The sequence below is a fragment of the Penicillium canescens genome (genome assembly GCF_028828765.1).
Source record: "Penicillium canescens strain IBT 15451 chromosome Unknown utg000003l_segment0_segment0, whole genome shotgun sequence".
NCBI classification, from domain to species: Eukaryota; Fungi; Ascomycota; class Eurotiomycetes; order Eurotiales; family Aspergillaceae; genus Penicillium; species Penicillium canescens.
In genome coordinates, this window is record NW_026703965.1 from 2546755 (window position 1) to 2560764 (window position 14010).

A 14010-nucleotide genomic window follows, 5' to 3' on the forward strand; every position below is an offset into this window, starting at 1 on the left:
CGACTCGACTTACAGCTGTGCGTCATGTCTCACCAGTCTGGTTCCTGGAATATACTGTGGCTCCGTTTCCGCTGAAATGGAACAGGTCTACTTGTGAACCTGGCCAGACGTACTTCGACCACGTTGTACATACATGCATTGCTCCTGTTTCAATGCAGCGTTGTATCGTGCTTTTTTCTCACTTATAGTACCTAATGACTGGGGCTATGGCAGTGCTAAACCCCGAAATCTACATTTGGCCCTATGCTATGTCCCACCTGCTGTTTCAGTCATATGACTCACTATAATCGACACCTGAACGAGATTGAAGGAAGAACGCTGAATAGAGCGACTTAGACTTTCGTCTCAAGATGTTCCAGACTAATGCAGCAATAGATCAGTCTCGCAAAATGGGATACGATGGTCTCCATGCTGTTGAAACACCCGTGGCTCAGATATACCTTGCCAAGACTAGAGCGCCAACACTGCAGGGCTATTTTGGGGGATTTCGAAACCGCGACACGGTATTGGTCCTGGGCGTACATGACACCACATGCAGGTCTCATGGATTGATCGGATCCCCGGTAACTCAGAGACATTGCAAAGGACCCTAGTCTGGATCGAGATCCGGGAAGGGAATGTCAGCGTCTTCACTGCTATATTCTTATTCTGACGATATAGGATGCTCGGTCATCTCGTATTTAGATCTGGATCGAGAAAGAGCGAGTCCCCTGTAGGGCAGCACATTTTAAATCCGGTCCCAGTCACCAGGTAAGACTTCTTGAACCTACCAGACTTTTCATTATTGCCACCCCCTTCATAAGTTTCTGTGAATGGGCGGAACAAATGCACCGCAGAGCCTAGTGTCGGAAAGTATGTATTGAATCCTTGGCGGAAACTTGAAAATTTGAAAAATACCGCGTATTATACGCTCTCCACCTTAACAGAGTCAGACCGATCACCCAAACAAAGAGAGAAGATTGTCAGGCAAATCACAAAAGTTTTTCATTCTAGTTGCTGCCTGAGGAGGCCAACAGTATCAAAAAAAGTATGTTATCGTAAATCATTAGAAAATAGCCACAAAATCGAAAACATGACCCAAGAAATGCTAGCTATGACAATTTGCACGCTTAATTGCCTCCCCCATATCAATATAGATCCAATGAACAAACCAACTTAAGCCGCCATCAAACCGACAAACTCGTTCATCTTCTGCCCAAACGAAGCATAGTAGTCGGTAGACAAATGGGTGATGTACACCTCATCAGCCACTCTGCGCACCTCCTTCACAAGCCCTCGAAGCGACTTGCCCTCAATAGTCTCCGGAACGGAGTGCACAATGGCGCAAAGCTGAGAGCGATTGCTATCCTCGATACTTGTGAATAGCTTCGCGCCTTGCCGTTCCTGGAAAGTGCTGTACGCTGCCTCGAACACGACGGTGGAGTCAGCTGTAGCCAGGTACCGGGAATCTGGGACGGCCCCAGGGTTGTGGACGACCTGCGGGACATGTCAGTTCTACTGTTATGGGGTTCGCCTGTTTATCCCAGATGGGGAACCCGATGTGACACAGGTTGGAGAAGACCTGTATGGAAATGTGGAATATAGGAGGCGTTTTGGGGAGGGGAAAAAGCAATAAAGCAAGTTTGGAATGTGAGTGGGCGTTGGATACGCCTGGGGAAAGGGAGCCTTGGAATGGGAAAGGTAAAACGGAATTGCAAATAAAGAAATGTAAATGCAAGAGTAGAATAAAAGACAGGGGGGTTGTATGGTAAGGTAACAATGGCGGGTTTTGAGAATCGCACTCACGAATTGATCAGGACCAAGACCCTCCAGGTCTTTGACAAAGTCAGTCAGACCTTGCAAGTAGGTCAAGGTTTGGGCATCGTATTGTTGGGGTGTTTCATCGAAGAAGATTCCTTGAACCGCCAGGTTGGGGTTAGAGGAATTGGTTGGCCAGTCTGCGTAAGTCTGGATATCATTGCGAATGGCCGAAACATTGCGCTTTGCGTAAGAGGTGTAAACATAACCCAAAAGACGGACATTTGCGTAAGAGGAGAGAACAGGAATTTCACGGGTATAATTCGCATCTGGGAGCGAGTCAGGCCCTGGTCCGTTTCCTGGATTGATTACGACGGTAAAGTTGACATCAGGGTGGGCAGAGATACTGTGGCGTTTATAGCAGTTAGGTATAATTTTTTTCTGGAGATGTGATAATTTTGGCGCCCGAACGGCGTAACGATTGTGTGGCGGACCACCGGCCGCCTGAGATGCAATATGGGATCTGGGGGGATGGGTTGGGTGGGATGGAAAGGGTTAGAACATACACATTTTCCAGCGGTGTCCACGCCCCAGGAGCAGGGTATACGTAGAGAGGCACGAAGACCTTAGCCTTAGGACCCATGCTGTTGTTCTTTTTGTGAAGAGTAGTGACAACGACAGAGGGGACGACAGCGGCAATAATCACGACGAGAGCGACAATTGCCAAGATGATTCGAGAGCGAGTGGATTTTAAACATCCGCGCTTGCTCACGTGTTTCTCCGAGGTATCAGACATATTGGTATACGTTGTTACAGAGTTGAGAGTTGAAGGAAGTGGATTCAAGAGCACTCTAGATATCTGGATCTGGACAGAACTAAAAAACAATAACGAGTTGTAGTTAGCCACCCCCAAGACTTTGCGGCCGAAATACGGAGCGGGTCTCGACCCAAGATGCAGAAAGGGTCTTGGATGAGAAAAAAAATAATAATAAAAAATAATAAAAATACATTTATTTTTTCGTTTGAGTTGAGGCCCTGACGTACCAGCCAGGTGGAGGCTTTCTAGGGCATTTCGATGTACAAAATGATATCCCCAAGGCCCAGCCGCATGTATGGTCCACAAGGGGGATCCTGCCCGATGGTTCTATTCCGATTTTGCTTGCTTTTGCCCCTATTATAGTATCTTTTTCTTTTTTTAATCCGCTTATGCTTGTTCCGTATGTTACTGGCCTTTCCATTTTTGCCGGCGGGGGACTGTGCTGACTGCTCATTCGTCCGGCAAGGATGATACAATAGATGAACTGAAGCGAAAGGTCTGAGTGAGGCAATATAGGCGGCTGTCTTGGTTTTTTGTATAAAACCTTGGTGGGAGGCCCGCTAGAGAGCTTGGGTATCTCGGTCTTGATCACAGTTTAACACCAACATTTCATCTCTTTGCCTTTGGTAGTACAGCTGACTAGGTTTTGGTTGCTTGTTCAATTATCACAATGTTTGTACCCACATCAATGCCTTCTTCAAGGTCGGACAGTCGTCGACGCTCTGATGCAAGCACTCCGTCAGAGCTTGAGTCTCCTGTGGCTGTAGACACCCCAGCAACAGAGCGTGGTGACTTGTTCGATAATATCGAGGAGCTATTGCGCAATATTCCTTCGGAGAGCCATATCCTCGTCACTGGTGGTCTCGGCTTTATTGGAAGTCACACCACCCTCGAGCTCCTCAAGGCCAATTATAATGTCATTGTGATCGACAACCTCAGCAACGCGTTCGAGAATGTTCTCGACCGCATCAGCATCTTGGCTAAGAAGCACCACGAAGAGAATGGTACCAAGATGCCTTCTTTGCGGTTGCACGCACACGACTACCGCGACACCACGGCCCTCAAGCCTTTGCTTGAGGAGTATCGAATGCCCTCCCGTTGGGGAAACGCCAAGTCAAGAATTGCCGGCGTGATTCATTTTGCAGCCTACAAGGCTGTCGAGGAGAGCATCCGCAATCCATTGAAGTATTACTCCAACAACGTCAGTGGCCTGGTCGACTTTGCCACCACTCTTGGAGACTTTGGCATCAAGACTTTCATCTTCTCATCCTCCGCCACTGTGTACGGAACCCTGGCCACTTCTGGTCTGCCATTGAAGGAGGAACTTTGTGTGCACAAGGAAGAGGTGTATACGAACGAGGAAGGTACACAACAATCCATTCAGCCAGGATGCACCGGTATCACCAACCCATATGGACGCACCAAGTGGATGTGTGAGACCATCCTGGCCGACTTGGCCGTATCAGACCCTGAGTGGACCATCGTTGCCCTTCGGTATTTCAACCCCGTCGGCTGTGATTCCTCCGGTCTGTTGGGCGAGGACCCCAGACAAGCACCAACAAATCTGCTCCCTGTCGTGGTCAAAGTCATGACAGGCCAGTACTCCGAGCTTTCAATGTTTGGAACTGATTGGGAGACCGAGGACGGCACTGCTGTTCGTGACTTCATCCACGTCAGTGATCTAGCGCGTGGTCACATTGCTGCACTCAGCTCTGCCAACGAAGGCAAGCTGAGTGAGAATTTCCGTACATTCAACCTCGGGACCGGAAAGGGCAACTCCGTGATGGATGTGGTTAGCACCATGGAAGGTGTCATTTCCAAGCCCATTGCTCGACGGGCTGCGCCGCGTCGTGAGGGTGACGTTGGGTCATGCGTTGCTGTTGTCGATCGGTCCACCGAAGAGCTCCAGTGGAAGACCGAAAAGAGCCTGAAGGATGCTTGCCAGGATATCTGCAACTTCTTGGAGGTCAGTGGTCTGTCTTCGTAGCATGATCTACTGTGGTCTGATCTGTTATTTTATTTGTTACTTTTCCCCTGTTCTTAATACCTGCCTCCCGGAACAGGGGTCCCTTGGAAGCATATCCCGGTATAATGATTATGTGTTATTTATTTGCATCAGCCTGTTGATTAGAGTTGCATCACCTGTCTGCATTCTCAGTTTTTGTGTTTTGTGGGATGCATATAGTCATCCATGTACTTTTCTGTATCGCTAGATGCGAATCGATCAAAAGTTTTATCAGTGAACATTGGCAACTGGTAGCTCGGCTTGGTCAAGTTTGTAGTTCAGAACAGTCCAGCAGTGCGGAGTTGTTGAGGGGAAGCAGCCTAGGAAATCAACTGTAAACGCCTGAGGCACTAATATGATGGATGATGGCATCACGTGATTTAGTATCAATCAGCGAACATCGTGTAGTAGGATGATGCCAAGGACGATGATCCTGTAGTATACTGGTGGGCTGAGCGCAGTAGAGATTCTTCATCTACAGAAATAGAGGATCTCATAGCAAAAAAGATACGTATTCCAGGTTGGACTGCAGATTGTTAACCACGTGACCAATCTCCGGCTTGGCATCAAATATGCCGCAGTTTTCTGCGACTCCGCCAACGCGACAGTCTCATCAGGTGTAACTTCTACGCATTGGGATTCTTCATCATCTCAGGCCCCAATTGAATACCTTGAAAGGCCACTCTACTAATTTACGCCTTTTTCGCTCTCTTTCGCCATCATGATCTGCAAAAGCTGCCGCTCGACTTTGCTGTCTCGGCTCAACCAGCAACCCGTTGTGACCCGGACAGCCTCTTCATGCGCGCGCCAACTCCCCATTGCTCGCACACAATTCCGGTCATACAGCAGCGATAACAATGCCTCCGTCTCTGCTCCTCCTTCTCCATCAGCTCCCCGCCAGCCCACGGTCGGCGACCTCACCACCCCGTCCGCCGTCTCCTCCGCTACCCCAGGCGTCTCCCAGCCTTTGAGCACCTCCGAAGGCGTCCACGTCGATGTCAACCCCGGTGCCTCCACAAAACCCACCGCCGTGCGCCCACTAAGCAGCTGCCCAGCCGGCACTAAGATGACCGGACTCAACTACTTCAAAAACAAGCCGGACGTCTTCGCCAAGGAAGATTCCGAGTACCCGGACTGGCTCTGGGGTCTCCTCGGCGATGCTAGCAAGGATGCCAAGACTCAGAAGGGCGGTGTTGACCCAAGCAGTATGTTCCCTGGATTGTTGATTATTGGTGATTATAGGTGAAGTGCTAACCCCGTGACAGCCTTGAACAAGAAGCAACGGAAGCGCTACGAAAAGAAGCTTGCCGCTCGCACTGGCCCTCTCGCCCCTAAGATCCCTGCCCACCACCACGCCCACGATATCACTCCCGCTCCTTACAACCGCGACGGTGCCTCAACGGACGCCATGGCCGATGCTACCGATAGCTTCGGGCAGCGCTCGGAGGTCATCAAGAGTGCACGCGAGGCCAGACGGAAGGCCATCAAGGAGTCTAACTTCCTGCGTGGTCTGTAAGCTGATCTCATGGAAAGATCAGCTGAAAAATTGTGAAGCGATTATACTTTCTTGTTCCGCAGGCGATCCAAACCGCCTCGACATTGCATTGAATATTTGATAGACCGGACTATACATGGCCGGGATGTATTATTACATTGATTTGGTTTTTCGATTGTGCTATATATCAAATGACAGTTGTCTTAAATCTCACTTCTTCTCACGAGCATAGATTCATCAAACCACCTCGCAAAATGCATCATCGCCAAGCACGATCCATCGATCTACTGAGGAATCGGCCACTCCCTCTCCTCACCCTGACCTTCCAACCAAGGCAAACAAGCCTCATAAAGCGCCTTAAACTCCCCACCGCCAAGAACAAGAATCTTATCAAAAACATCCCGATCAAAGCGATTAAAAAACGCCAAGATACAAGCCAAACTAAAATCCGCATAACCAGGCCTCTCCCCTTCCAAAAACGGCCCCTTCTTCCCCTCCCGCCCCTTAAGCATCTTAATCAAAGGTTCGCTCTCCTTCTCAATGATATCCCACAAAGCAATCAAAGACTCTTCATCCTTAGGCCTAACCTCAGCAAGCGGCTTCCCAAAAAGCTCAGTACGCGTCCGCTCAAAGTACTCCTGACCCCGAGGATCCAAATGCCCAACGACATTAGGTATAATCAAAGATCTGAAACTCGGCGAGATCAGCGCTAAGATCTTCCGCACGGCGATTAGGATCGCGTAGCTCGCGTCGCCGGAGGGGAAGAGCGGCGGCGAGGGGTACAGCTTGTCTAGGTATGTGGCGATGGCGTCGGAGTCCATGAGTGCGCCTTCTGGGTTGGACTTTATGGCGCCTTTGTGGGTGATTGCTGGGAGTGTGTAGGGCATTGATACCTTGTGCGGTGGGACGTCCATGCTCTTTAGTAGAGGTGCGATGTCTGGGTATGAGACCCAGCTTTGGGTGTAGGGGATTCCCTTGTAGTTTAGGACCATTCTGGTCTTCAGAGTGTTAGGGGACCATGACTTGTCCGCGCCTGGCTTTGGTTAGCTTTGGGAATGTTTGGAGGGGGTTGGTGCTGTACCTGGGAAGTCGGACCAGAGGTCGAAGAAGTGGATTGTTTCGGGGTTAGTCATTTTCGGTCTGTCTAGAGTGTTTGTCTTGGATATTGGGGGGGGTTGATACTGAGAAATGGTTAGGGGGATTATGCCTGTATATAGCTGCCTCGGTGGAATGCGGGGCATCTGATTTATCAGCTCGGAGATCCGGTGTGAGGGCTACTAGCGATTCTTTGAGTCATTTCGATGTTGGAGGCTCATTGGATGCATTGGCTCAATATACTCTTGCTTGAGCTTATTCTTTGTTGATTGGCAGTGTGTCCAATGGCGTAGAGATGCCGACTCGTGCAAGGCTATCATCTACATATTGGCCACGCCTCATAAGATAAACATGGTACAGGGTTGTTGAAAGACCTCGGATATAGAGAGACCAGTTGACTTTGGAAGTGACCTTTGTAAATGTATATCTATGCAAATGTTCAAATGCCAAGTTCACGCCACGTTGACTGTGGGGAGAGTCTCGTGGACGCACGGGTCACATTCAAGACTTCACTCCTGTCCAACATCATCTCTTCCCCTTTCTCTTATCATTACAATACGCTATAAACGCTTCAACTCCGAGACACAACAGCCCCTGAAACAAGCTAGCGGGGCACCTGTGGTCCTTTGTCAATAAGCACAGTTGCCCCTCCAAGGCAACATATCAGGTTACATTTCTTATCAGCCTACATGGAATGAACACTAACAAGAGAACAGTGCAAATGGAGAAAGTAGAGGAGAAAGTCGAAGGCCTTGTGGACCGTGCTCGGCATTTAGCATTGCGTGAGCCGCCTAAAGAGGCACACACTGTCGACAGGTTCCACTCGACTGTCGACGATCATATCCAGAGGTTATACAAGTCTCTTCAGACAAATGCGCCAACAACGAACTACTTCGTCAACGAGATTCAGCATGATTCTCCTATCCCAGCTCCTACTGGGGAGGCAGTTGCTGATCCGTTAGCCTCTGTTGATGCCTTTCGGGCATACATGAAGAGTGAGACTTCTTGTGCTATGGCACCGGAGGAAGGCCTGGATATTTCCGCTCCTCTGTCGGATTACTTTATCTCGTCTAGTCACAACACGTACTTGACTGGTAATCAGTTGTACAGTGATGCCGCCGCTAGTGCTTATACATCAGTGAGTAGCAAATCAGCTTTGCAACTAATTCCATATTCCCCATGGACACTGGAATCTCAGGGTCCAAGTCCATAGCTAACCCTCTCATAGGTTCTCCTGCGTGGGTGCAGATGCGTTGAGATCGATGTCTGGGATGGAGAGTTATCAACCCCAGACTCGAGCGACGGCGAGATAAGCAGCGACAGTAGCAGCAGTAGCGACTCTGAAGACGAAGGCCAATCCTTCGGGAGCAAGCTGAGAGAAAAAATCAGCTCGAAGTCTGATAAGCAGGAGAAGCCCGCCAAGGAACCTAAACAATCGGTTTCATCGAGACTGGAATCTAAACTGGGCGGAGTGCTGCGCCGCAAGTCTGTCAAGTCGCCGCCAGCACAGGTGAGCGAGGAGACTGCTACAAGCCAGCTTCCAATTCGAGGTGAACCTCGTGTGTTACATGGTCACACTCTCACCAAGGGAGCGACCTTCCGTGAAATCTGCTATGCAATCCGCGATGGTGCTTTCGTTGCTAGTGACCTTCCTGTGGTCGTCAGTCTCGAGGTCCATGCGTGTCTCGCACAGCAGCAGATGATGGTGAATATCATGGAGGAGGCGTGGAAGGGGATGCTCATTGAGGCGCCCCAAGGCGAGGAAAAATTACCGTCGCTCGCTGATCTGAGAGGAAAAATCCTGATCAAGACCAAGGGTATCCCGCTAGGTGGTGAAGAGCAGAAGAATGAATCTGAAGAGAGCCTCACTCCGCAAAAGTCGGATGATACTTCTGCATCGCCGCAGCCGAAGCCATCGAAACCGTCGAAGATTTTCGAAGGTCTTGCTAAGATGGCTGTTTATACTCGCGCGTATCATTTCAGCCATTTCGAGCAGCCCGGTATGCATCACCTATCCCTAATCAGACATTAGTATGTTAATCTGTTCCACAGAGGCCAAGGTCCCCGTCCATGTATTCTCACTGTCTGAAAAGGCAGCCCGCGAAGCTCACGCCACCCATCGCGATGCCCTGTTCGAGCACAACCGAGCAGCCATGATGCGTATCTACCCATACGCATTCAGAGTGACCTCCTCCAACCTCGACCCAACATTCTACTGGCGACGCGGCGCCCAGCTGGTAGCACTTAACTGGCAGAACCTCGACAAGGGCATGATGCTCAACCACGGCATGTTCGTTGGGACCCACGGCTGGAGACTCAAGCCACCAGGCTACAGAAGCAGCGAAGCATCAACCAGTATAATCCCACGCCGCAACGTAACCCTCTCGATCGAGGTATATGCCGCACAAGATCTCTCCCTACCCCCGGGTGACCACAGCGGAAAGGGATTCAAACCCTACGTGAACTGCCAACTCCACGTGGAAGAACCAGACGGCGACGCCGCCCCGGACCAAGACGACGCCAGCTCCGACACAGAGAAGAGCAGCTACAAGCGCTGCACGAAGAGTTCCTCGGGTATAAACCCGGACTTTGAAGGCCAGAAATTGGACTTCCCGACCGTGACGGGGATAGTCGAGGAACTGAGTTTCCTACGGTCAGTGCACATCCATCCCCCTTCTTCCCTTCCCTTCCTACAGTACATGTTCTTCCAGTACTGCACATGCATACGGAGTAGATATCAAGCCATGTTCTGTGCTGTATCTCATGCGTCATATTTGTCCGTTGCATACTATGCACATTTTCTGCACGTCCCCTTCGTGTCCCCATCGCGTATCATATAACATCACATTTCGTTTCTTCATGCATGCAGGGATACACCCTGCATTGTGATACCAGCCAAAGGAAAGCACATACCCACCACCCCCATGCAAACGCCCGCATGTCCTGAAGGACTGGGTATAGTCCTTTTTTCTTTTTGCTTCTTCCAGGATTCCCATTCGGGCTGCTGATGCGTCTTTGACTTGCGGCTGGACACCTACACCATCCTCTCTCACTCTCTCACACACACACAATCTCTCTCTCCCTCCCTCCCTCACTCACGGTCACGCACCCTTTCTTTCTTCGTGGTTATCCACCTGCACGCAGACACAGGCGCGCACGCACAGGCGCACGCGTACATGTCCTCGCCGTGTCATGTGTCCCAATATGATTACTTGAATATCTATGCACAGGTCCCACTGACTCCACATTTTTATTTCATTTAGGGTCAAGATCAAAGACGATGAGATCGGTCGGGATCCGTTGGCTGCGTGGGCTTGCATCCGGCTAGACCGGTTGCGGGAGGGGTATCGGCTTGTTCACCTCCATGATTGCTCAGGTGAGAAGAATGGGGGTGTGTTGTTGGTGAAGATTTCCAAAGTGGTTTCTTAGACGAGAGGAAGAGGCCTGTGGAGTGGAGATTGATGCTAGCGCAACATTGGAGACATATTGTGAGATTTTTGTCGGTCGCTGTAGATGTGATAAACAATCTACTACTGTACTGTATAGTTCCTGATTTTCGATCTGGCGCTCGGGTCAGGCTATCGGGCGTGTCGTACGGCTCATTTCCTATATTGGAAGGTGGCCAGCGAGAGTGACCTTGGAAGTCGAGTCTGATCGATCTTCAAACGCCGATATCACGTACATATGATTCCGAGTAAGGTGAAGAGGGATCTGATCTCGATCGTGGGTGGGTAATCGCACAAACCATAGCAAGAAATCGTAAGGCAATGGTTACACCGACGAATTCGCTTTCTACTGCATGCGCGACGGGTGGACGGGTGGACGGGTGGATGGGTGCACGACTGGAACAACGGCGTAGGCAGATAACCGTCTTTGAGAGAGGATCACTCGCCCTGTACTGTAGTGTCGGGTTTGGCACCTGAAGAAAGGCACTAGCGCCGAGCAGGGAGCGGAGTACCGGTGATTCCACATTCCAGCTAAGAGACACCCTCATTAGCCTCATTAGCGTGGAAGGCTGTCATTATCTTTGAAGGCTAGCTGCGTCATGCGCGGCATCGGTGCAGTGCAGACCTGAAGGATCAAAGAGAGTCGGGCATTTGTGCAGAAGCTGGATGCTTGCACATTATGTGCATGGCACCATCACAATTGGGCGAAACATGCATCCATGTATCCAGGTGTGAGATCATAAAAGTGGCGGTGACCGGGGGGAACAAAGAATTGTTGAGGCCAAAATAGGGACATCAGGGCGAGAAAGAGAACGTGGGGTTGGATAGTCCACTTTTGTTCCCACGCAAATAAGAACGGCATGCATGCGAGCCGCTGAACCCATCATATCGGTGAGACCGAGGTGCTCCGAAGTAATCGAGAGTGAACGGAAGGCCGCGTCCACTCAGGGAGCGATCAACACGCCAAGCGACATGCATCAGATTGATCAACAGCCTGGTGGGGTCACAAAGACCACAGTTGATCGGTAAATCCTCCGACGATAAAGTTGCCTGTTGGGATCGCACCACTGCGAGAAGTTATGTCTATAGGTCGGCCCCCAGGCCGGCAAACTGGCAAATATCAGACGGTTTTTCGCGCCATTTGGACACGTTTACCAGTTGTTAGTTTGCCAATTTGTGAATTTCGCAGTGCGGAGGGGTTCATGCGTGACGTCGAACAACCATGAGTTTGCATGCATATTCACAGAGCCCACCAGGGCAGCAAACAGCCAAAATGCAACCCACCAATAATCGGGGCTGATCGCTTTTTCAGTGCTGGACATCCTTGTCTGTCGGCAAATCACAGCGCTCGGGCGTCGCGCTAGGCCCATCTTCGATCTTCTCTGGGGTGCTGGGGTCGATACGTCAACTTTGAATTACTGTGAGGGTCATTCCCCCTACTTAGTTGCCCCCCTTTTTCAGGGGGTTCTTTACTACATTGCGAGTCAATTTGCTCTGACTCGCGTTCAAACTTCGCAGTATACTCTGTAACTGCTGATCCTATTCTTGAGCACAATCAAGAATCGCAAACGTGTGAAGCTGGAGGCCTCGGGAGGTACCGACTGTAATGTGATTGGCTTTCAATGAAGTAGTGGCGCGAAACCGACGAAGTGGACTACCTTTTTTGGCTCGAATCCCTGAAAGCCAAACCGTGCATGACGGCAGCGATCCATCAGCCCTCACTGGCTAATCGACAGATCCTACATGTAAACTATGAAAGAGTCTTTAAATGGGAACTTGAGCTTCCACACAGGTGGGATAATTTATTTTATTTTATTTTCTTGCCTTTCCCTTTCATCTCGTTTCCTTACTTTTCCACTTAGCCGGTTCCAATCCAAGCGCGGGGCCCTGTGAACTAGATCTCTCCCTGGGACCTTATAAGGACCGTCGACGCCTCACTTCTTTGCCTTATCTTTAGACTTCACTCAGAATATTTAAATCACGCCTGTTCGCGATCGTCTAGAGTCAGAGAACTCTATTCACCGTTCCCCTTGACCAGAATACCCTCTAGCACTATGACTTCCTCACAGTGTGCCACGGCGTGCACAATCCCTGTTATCAGCAAGGTTCGTCTATCTCCCGCACTGCATGTGTGGTACCTGTACTTTTGTGTAGAGATGCTTACACTTCGAAGATGCCTGGTGTGCGATGCCCCAACTGTCAAGCTCAGGGGAAAGAGGTCTGGGTGATCCCAGGCAAGAGCTGCCACATCTGCCACACTCCTTGTGCATGAGACAAGGCGTTCTACATATCATTCACTCGAGGGAAGCTATCCTCGTCTCCCTCGACACGAAAACTTCTGTGCGGACATGCACATTCCTCTTTTCTTCATTTGACTCTCTTCCCGGTTCAAACCCACATCATTCCGGATACTTTCCATCCAGGCCACAATCTCCATGCGCCCAAAAACACGAAAGGGACAATGGAAAAGGCCCTGGAGACAGCATTCCAGCCCTGGAGTTTCTTGCGTCTCAATCAGCGAAAGGCGCAATAGGCTCATACTACGGTGTCACTTCTTTGTTTGCTTTTTCCTTTTTATATAACGAGACATGACAGGGTCATGTTTGCTTTTTATCTCTCGCATGTATTGTTAACAAATATAAGTTAATATCGGGGTCCATGTTTCTTAATCGGGCCGAGTCCCACCACGGCTTTTCTCCGCCATTCAGAAGTACGAGAAATACTTTATTCGATCCTTCTCATTAGCACTATCGGTAGTTATGCTCGATGGGTTCTTCTTGTACTTTTGCACTGCATAGATGGATCCCTTGGCTCCCACGTGATCTTTATCCCGCGTGACATCATTCCCTCCTTGACCATACAGAGGGGTGGCATTAATCATTAATAAGGGTTACACACTTTCATCCCAAGGTCTCTATTAAATCTGATCACCTTTTCTACTTCAAAACGAAATGTCAGAGAAATACCCCATCGGCACTCGCAAGGAGAGCGAGCATCTCGTTACCGAGTGGGGGTTCAAACATGTATTCACCTGGTCAGATGGAAGGTATGAATATTCATTGTCCATATTTCTGCTACTGCCAATCGAGGCATCTATTTATACTAACCATCTCATTAGCGGCGCGCATTATTCACCACACTCCCACGGCGGGCTAACAACACATCTCATCCGCCGGGGCTCTTTCACAATCACATACCCAGATGACAATGCCAAATTGCATCACGGCGAAGTAAAGAAAGAGACATTCGGTGTTGGAGAGCGGATTGATGTTCCTGCTGGGAAGGTCCATGAAGTTTGGATTGGGGATCAGGGGTGTGAATATGTTATTGGGGAGTTACTTGAGTAGTATCTTCGCGCTACGGCTTACTTGATGAATATAACGGTGACAGACGGTTGATTTAATTCTATGTATCT

At 49.8% G+C, this 14010-nt stretch overlaps 6 protein-coding genes across 6 annotated transcripts; 4 read left to right on the forward strand and 2 right to left on the reverse strand.

Moving 5' to 3' along the window:
* Window positions 1-1155: 1155 nt before the first annotated feature.
* N7446_004409 (spherulation-specific family 4 protein) lies at window positions 1156-2533 on the reverse strand (the record flags this gene model as incomplete). Its single annotated transcript, XM_058513158.1, has 3 exons — window positions 1156-1476; window positions 1786-2143; window positions 2304-2533. The coding sequence occupies 3 exons, from the start codon at window positions 2531-2533 to the stop codon at window positions 1156-1158; spliced, it is 909 nt and encodes a 302-aa protein (XP_058374487.1).
* Window positions 2534-3224: 691 nt separating this feature from the next.
* N7446_004410 (NAD-dependent epimerase/dehydratase family protein) lies at window positions 3225-4541 on the forward strand (the record flags this gene model as incomplete). The annotated part of the gene is made up of 1 exon (XM_058513159.1): window positions 3225-4541. One exon carries the CDS (start codon window positions 3225-3227, stop codon window positions 4539-4541), a length of 1317 nt encoding a protein of 438 aa, XP_058374488.1.
* Window positions 4542-5280: 739 nt separating this feature from the next.
* Window positions 5281-6075, forward strand: N7446_004411 (mitochondrial 54S ribosomal protein mL54; the record flags this gene model as incomplete). Its single annotated transcript, XM_058513160.1, has 2 exons — window positions 5281-5764; window positions 5825-6075. The coding sequence occupies 2 exons, from the start codon at window positions 5281-5283 to the stop codon at window positions 6073-6075; spliced, it is 735 nt and encodes a 244-aa protein (XP_058374489.1).
* Window positions 6076-6338: 263 nt separating this feature from the next.
* N7446_004412 (glutathione S-transferase family protein) lies at window positions 6339-7187 on the reverse strand (the record flags this gene model as incomplete). The annotated part of the gene is made up of 2 exons (XM_058513161.1): window positions 6339-7087; window positions 7136-7187. 2 exons carry the CDS (start codon window positions 7185-7187, stop codon window positions 6339-6341), a joined length of 801 nt encoding a protein of 266 aa, XP_058374490.1.
* A 683-nt stretch (window positions 7188-7870) lies between these two features.
* N7446_004413 (putative phosphoinositide-specific phospholipase C) lies at window positions 7871-10578 on the forward strand (the record flags this gene model as incomplete). The annotated part of the gene is made up of 4 exons (XM_058513162.1): window positions 7871-8287; window positions 8378-9149; window positions 9202-9802; window positions 10413-10578. The coding sequence occupies 4 exons, from the start codon at window positions 7871-7873 to the stop codon at window positions 10576-10578; spliced, it is 1956 nt and encodes a 651-aa protein (XP_058374491.1).
* Window positions 10579-13546: 2968 nt separating this feature from the next.
* N7446_004414 (uncharacterized protein) lies at window positions 13547-13942 on the forward strand (the record flags this gene model as incomplete). Its single annotated transcript, XM_058513163.1, has 2 exons — window positions 13547-13641; window positions 13714-13942. The coding sequence occupies 2 exons, from the start codon at window positions 13547-13549 to the stop codon at window positions 13940-13942; spliced, it is 324 nt and encodes a 107-aa protein (XP_058374492.1).
* Between the last annotated feature and the right edge of the window lie 68 nt (window positions 13943-14010).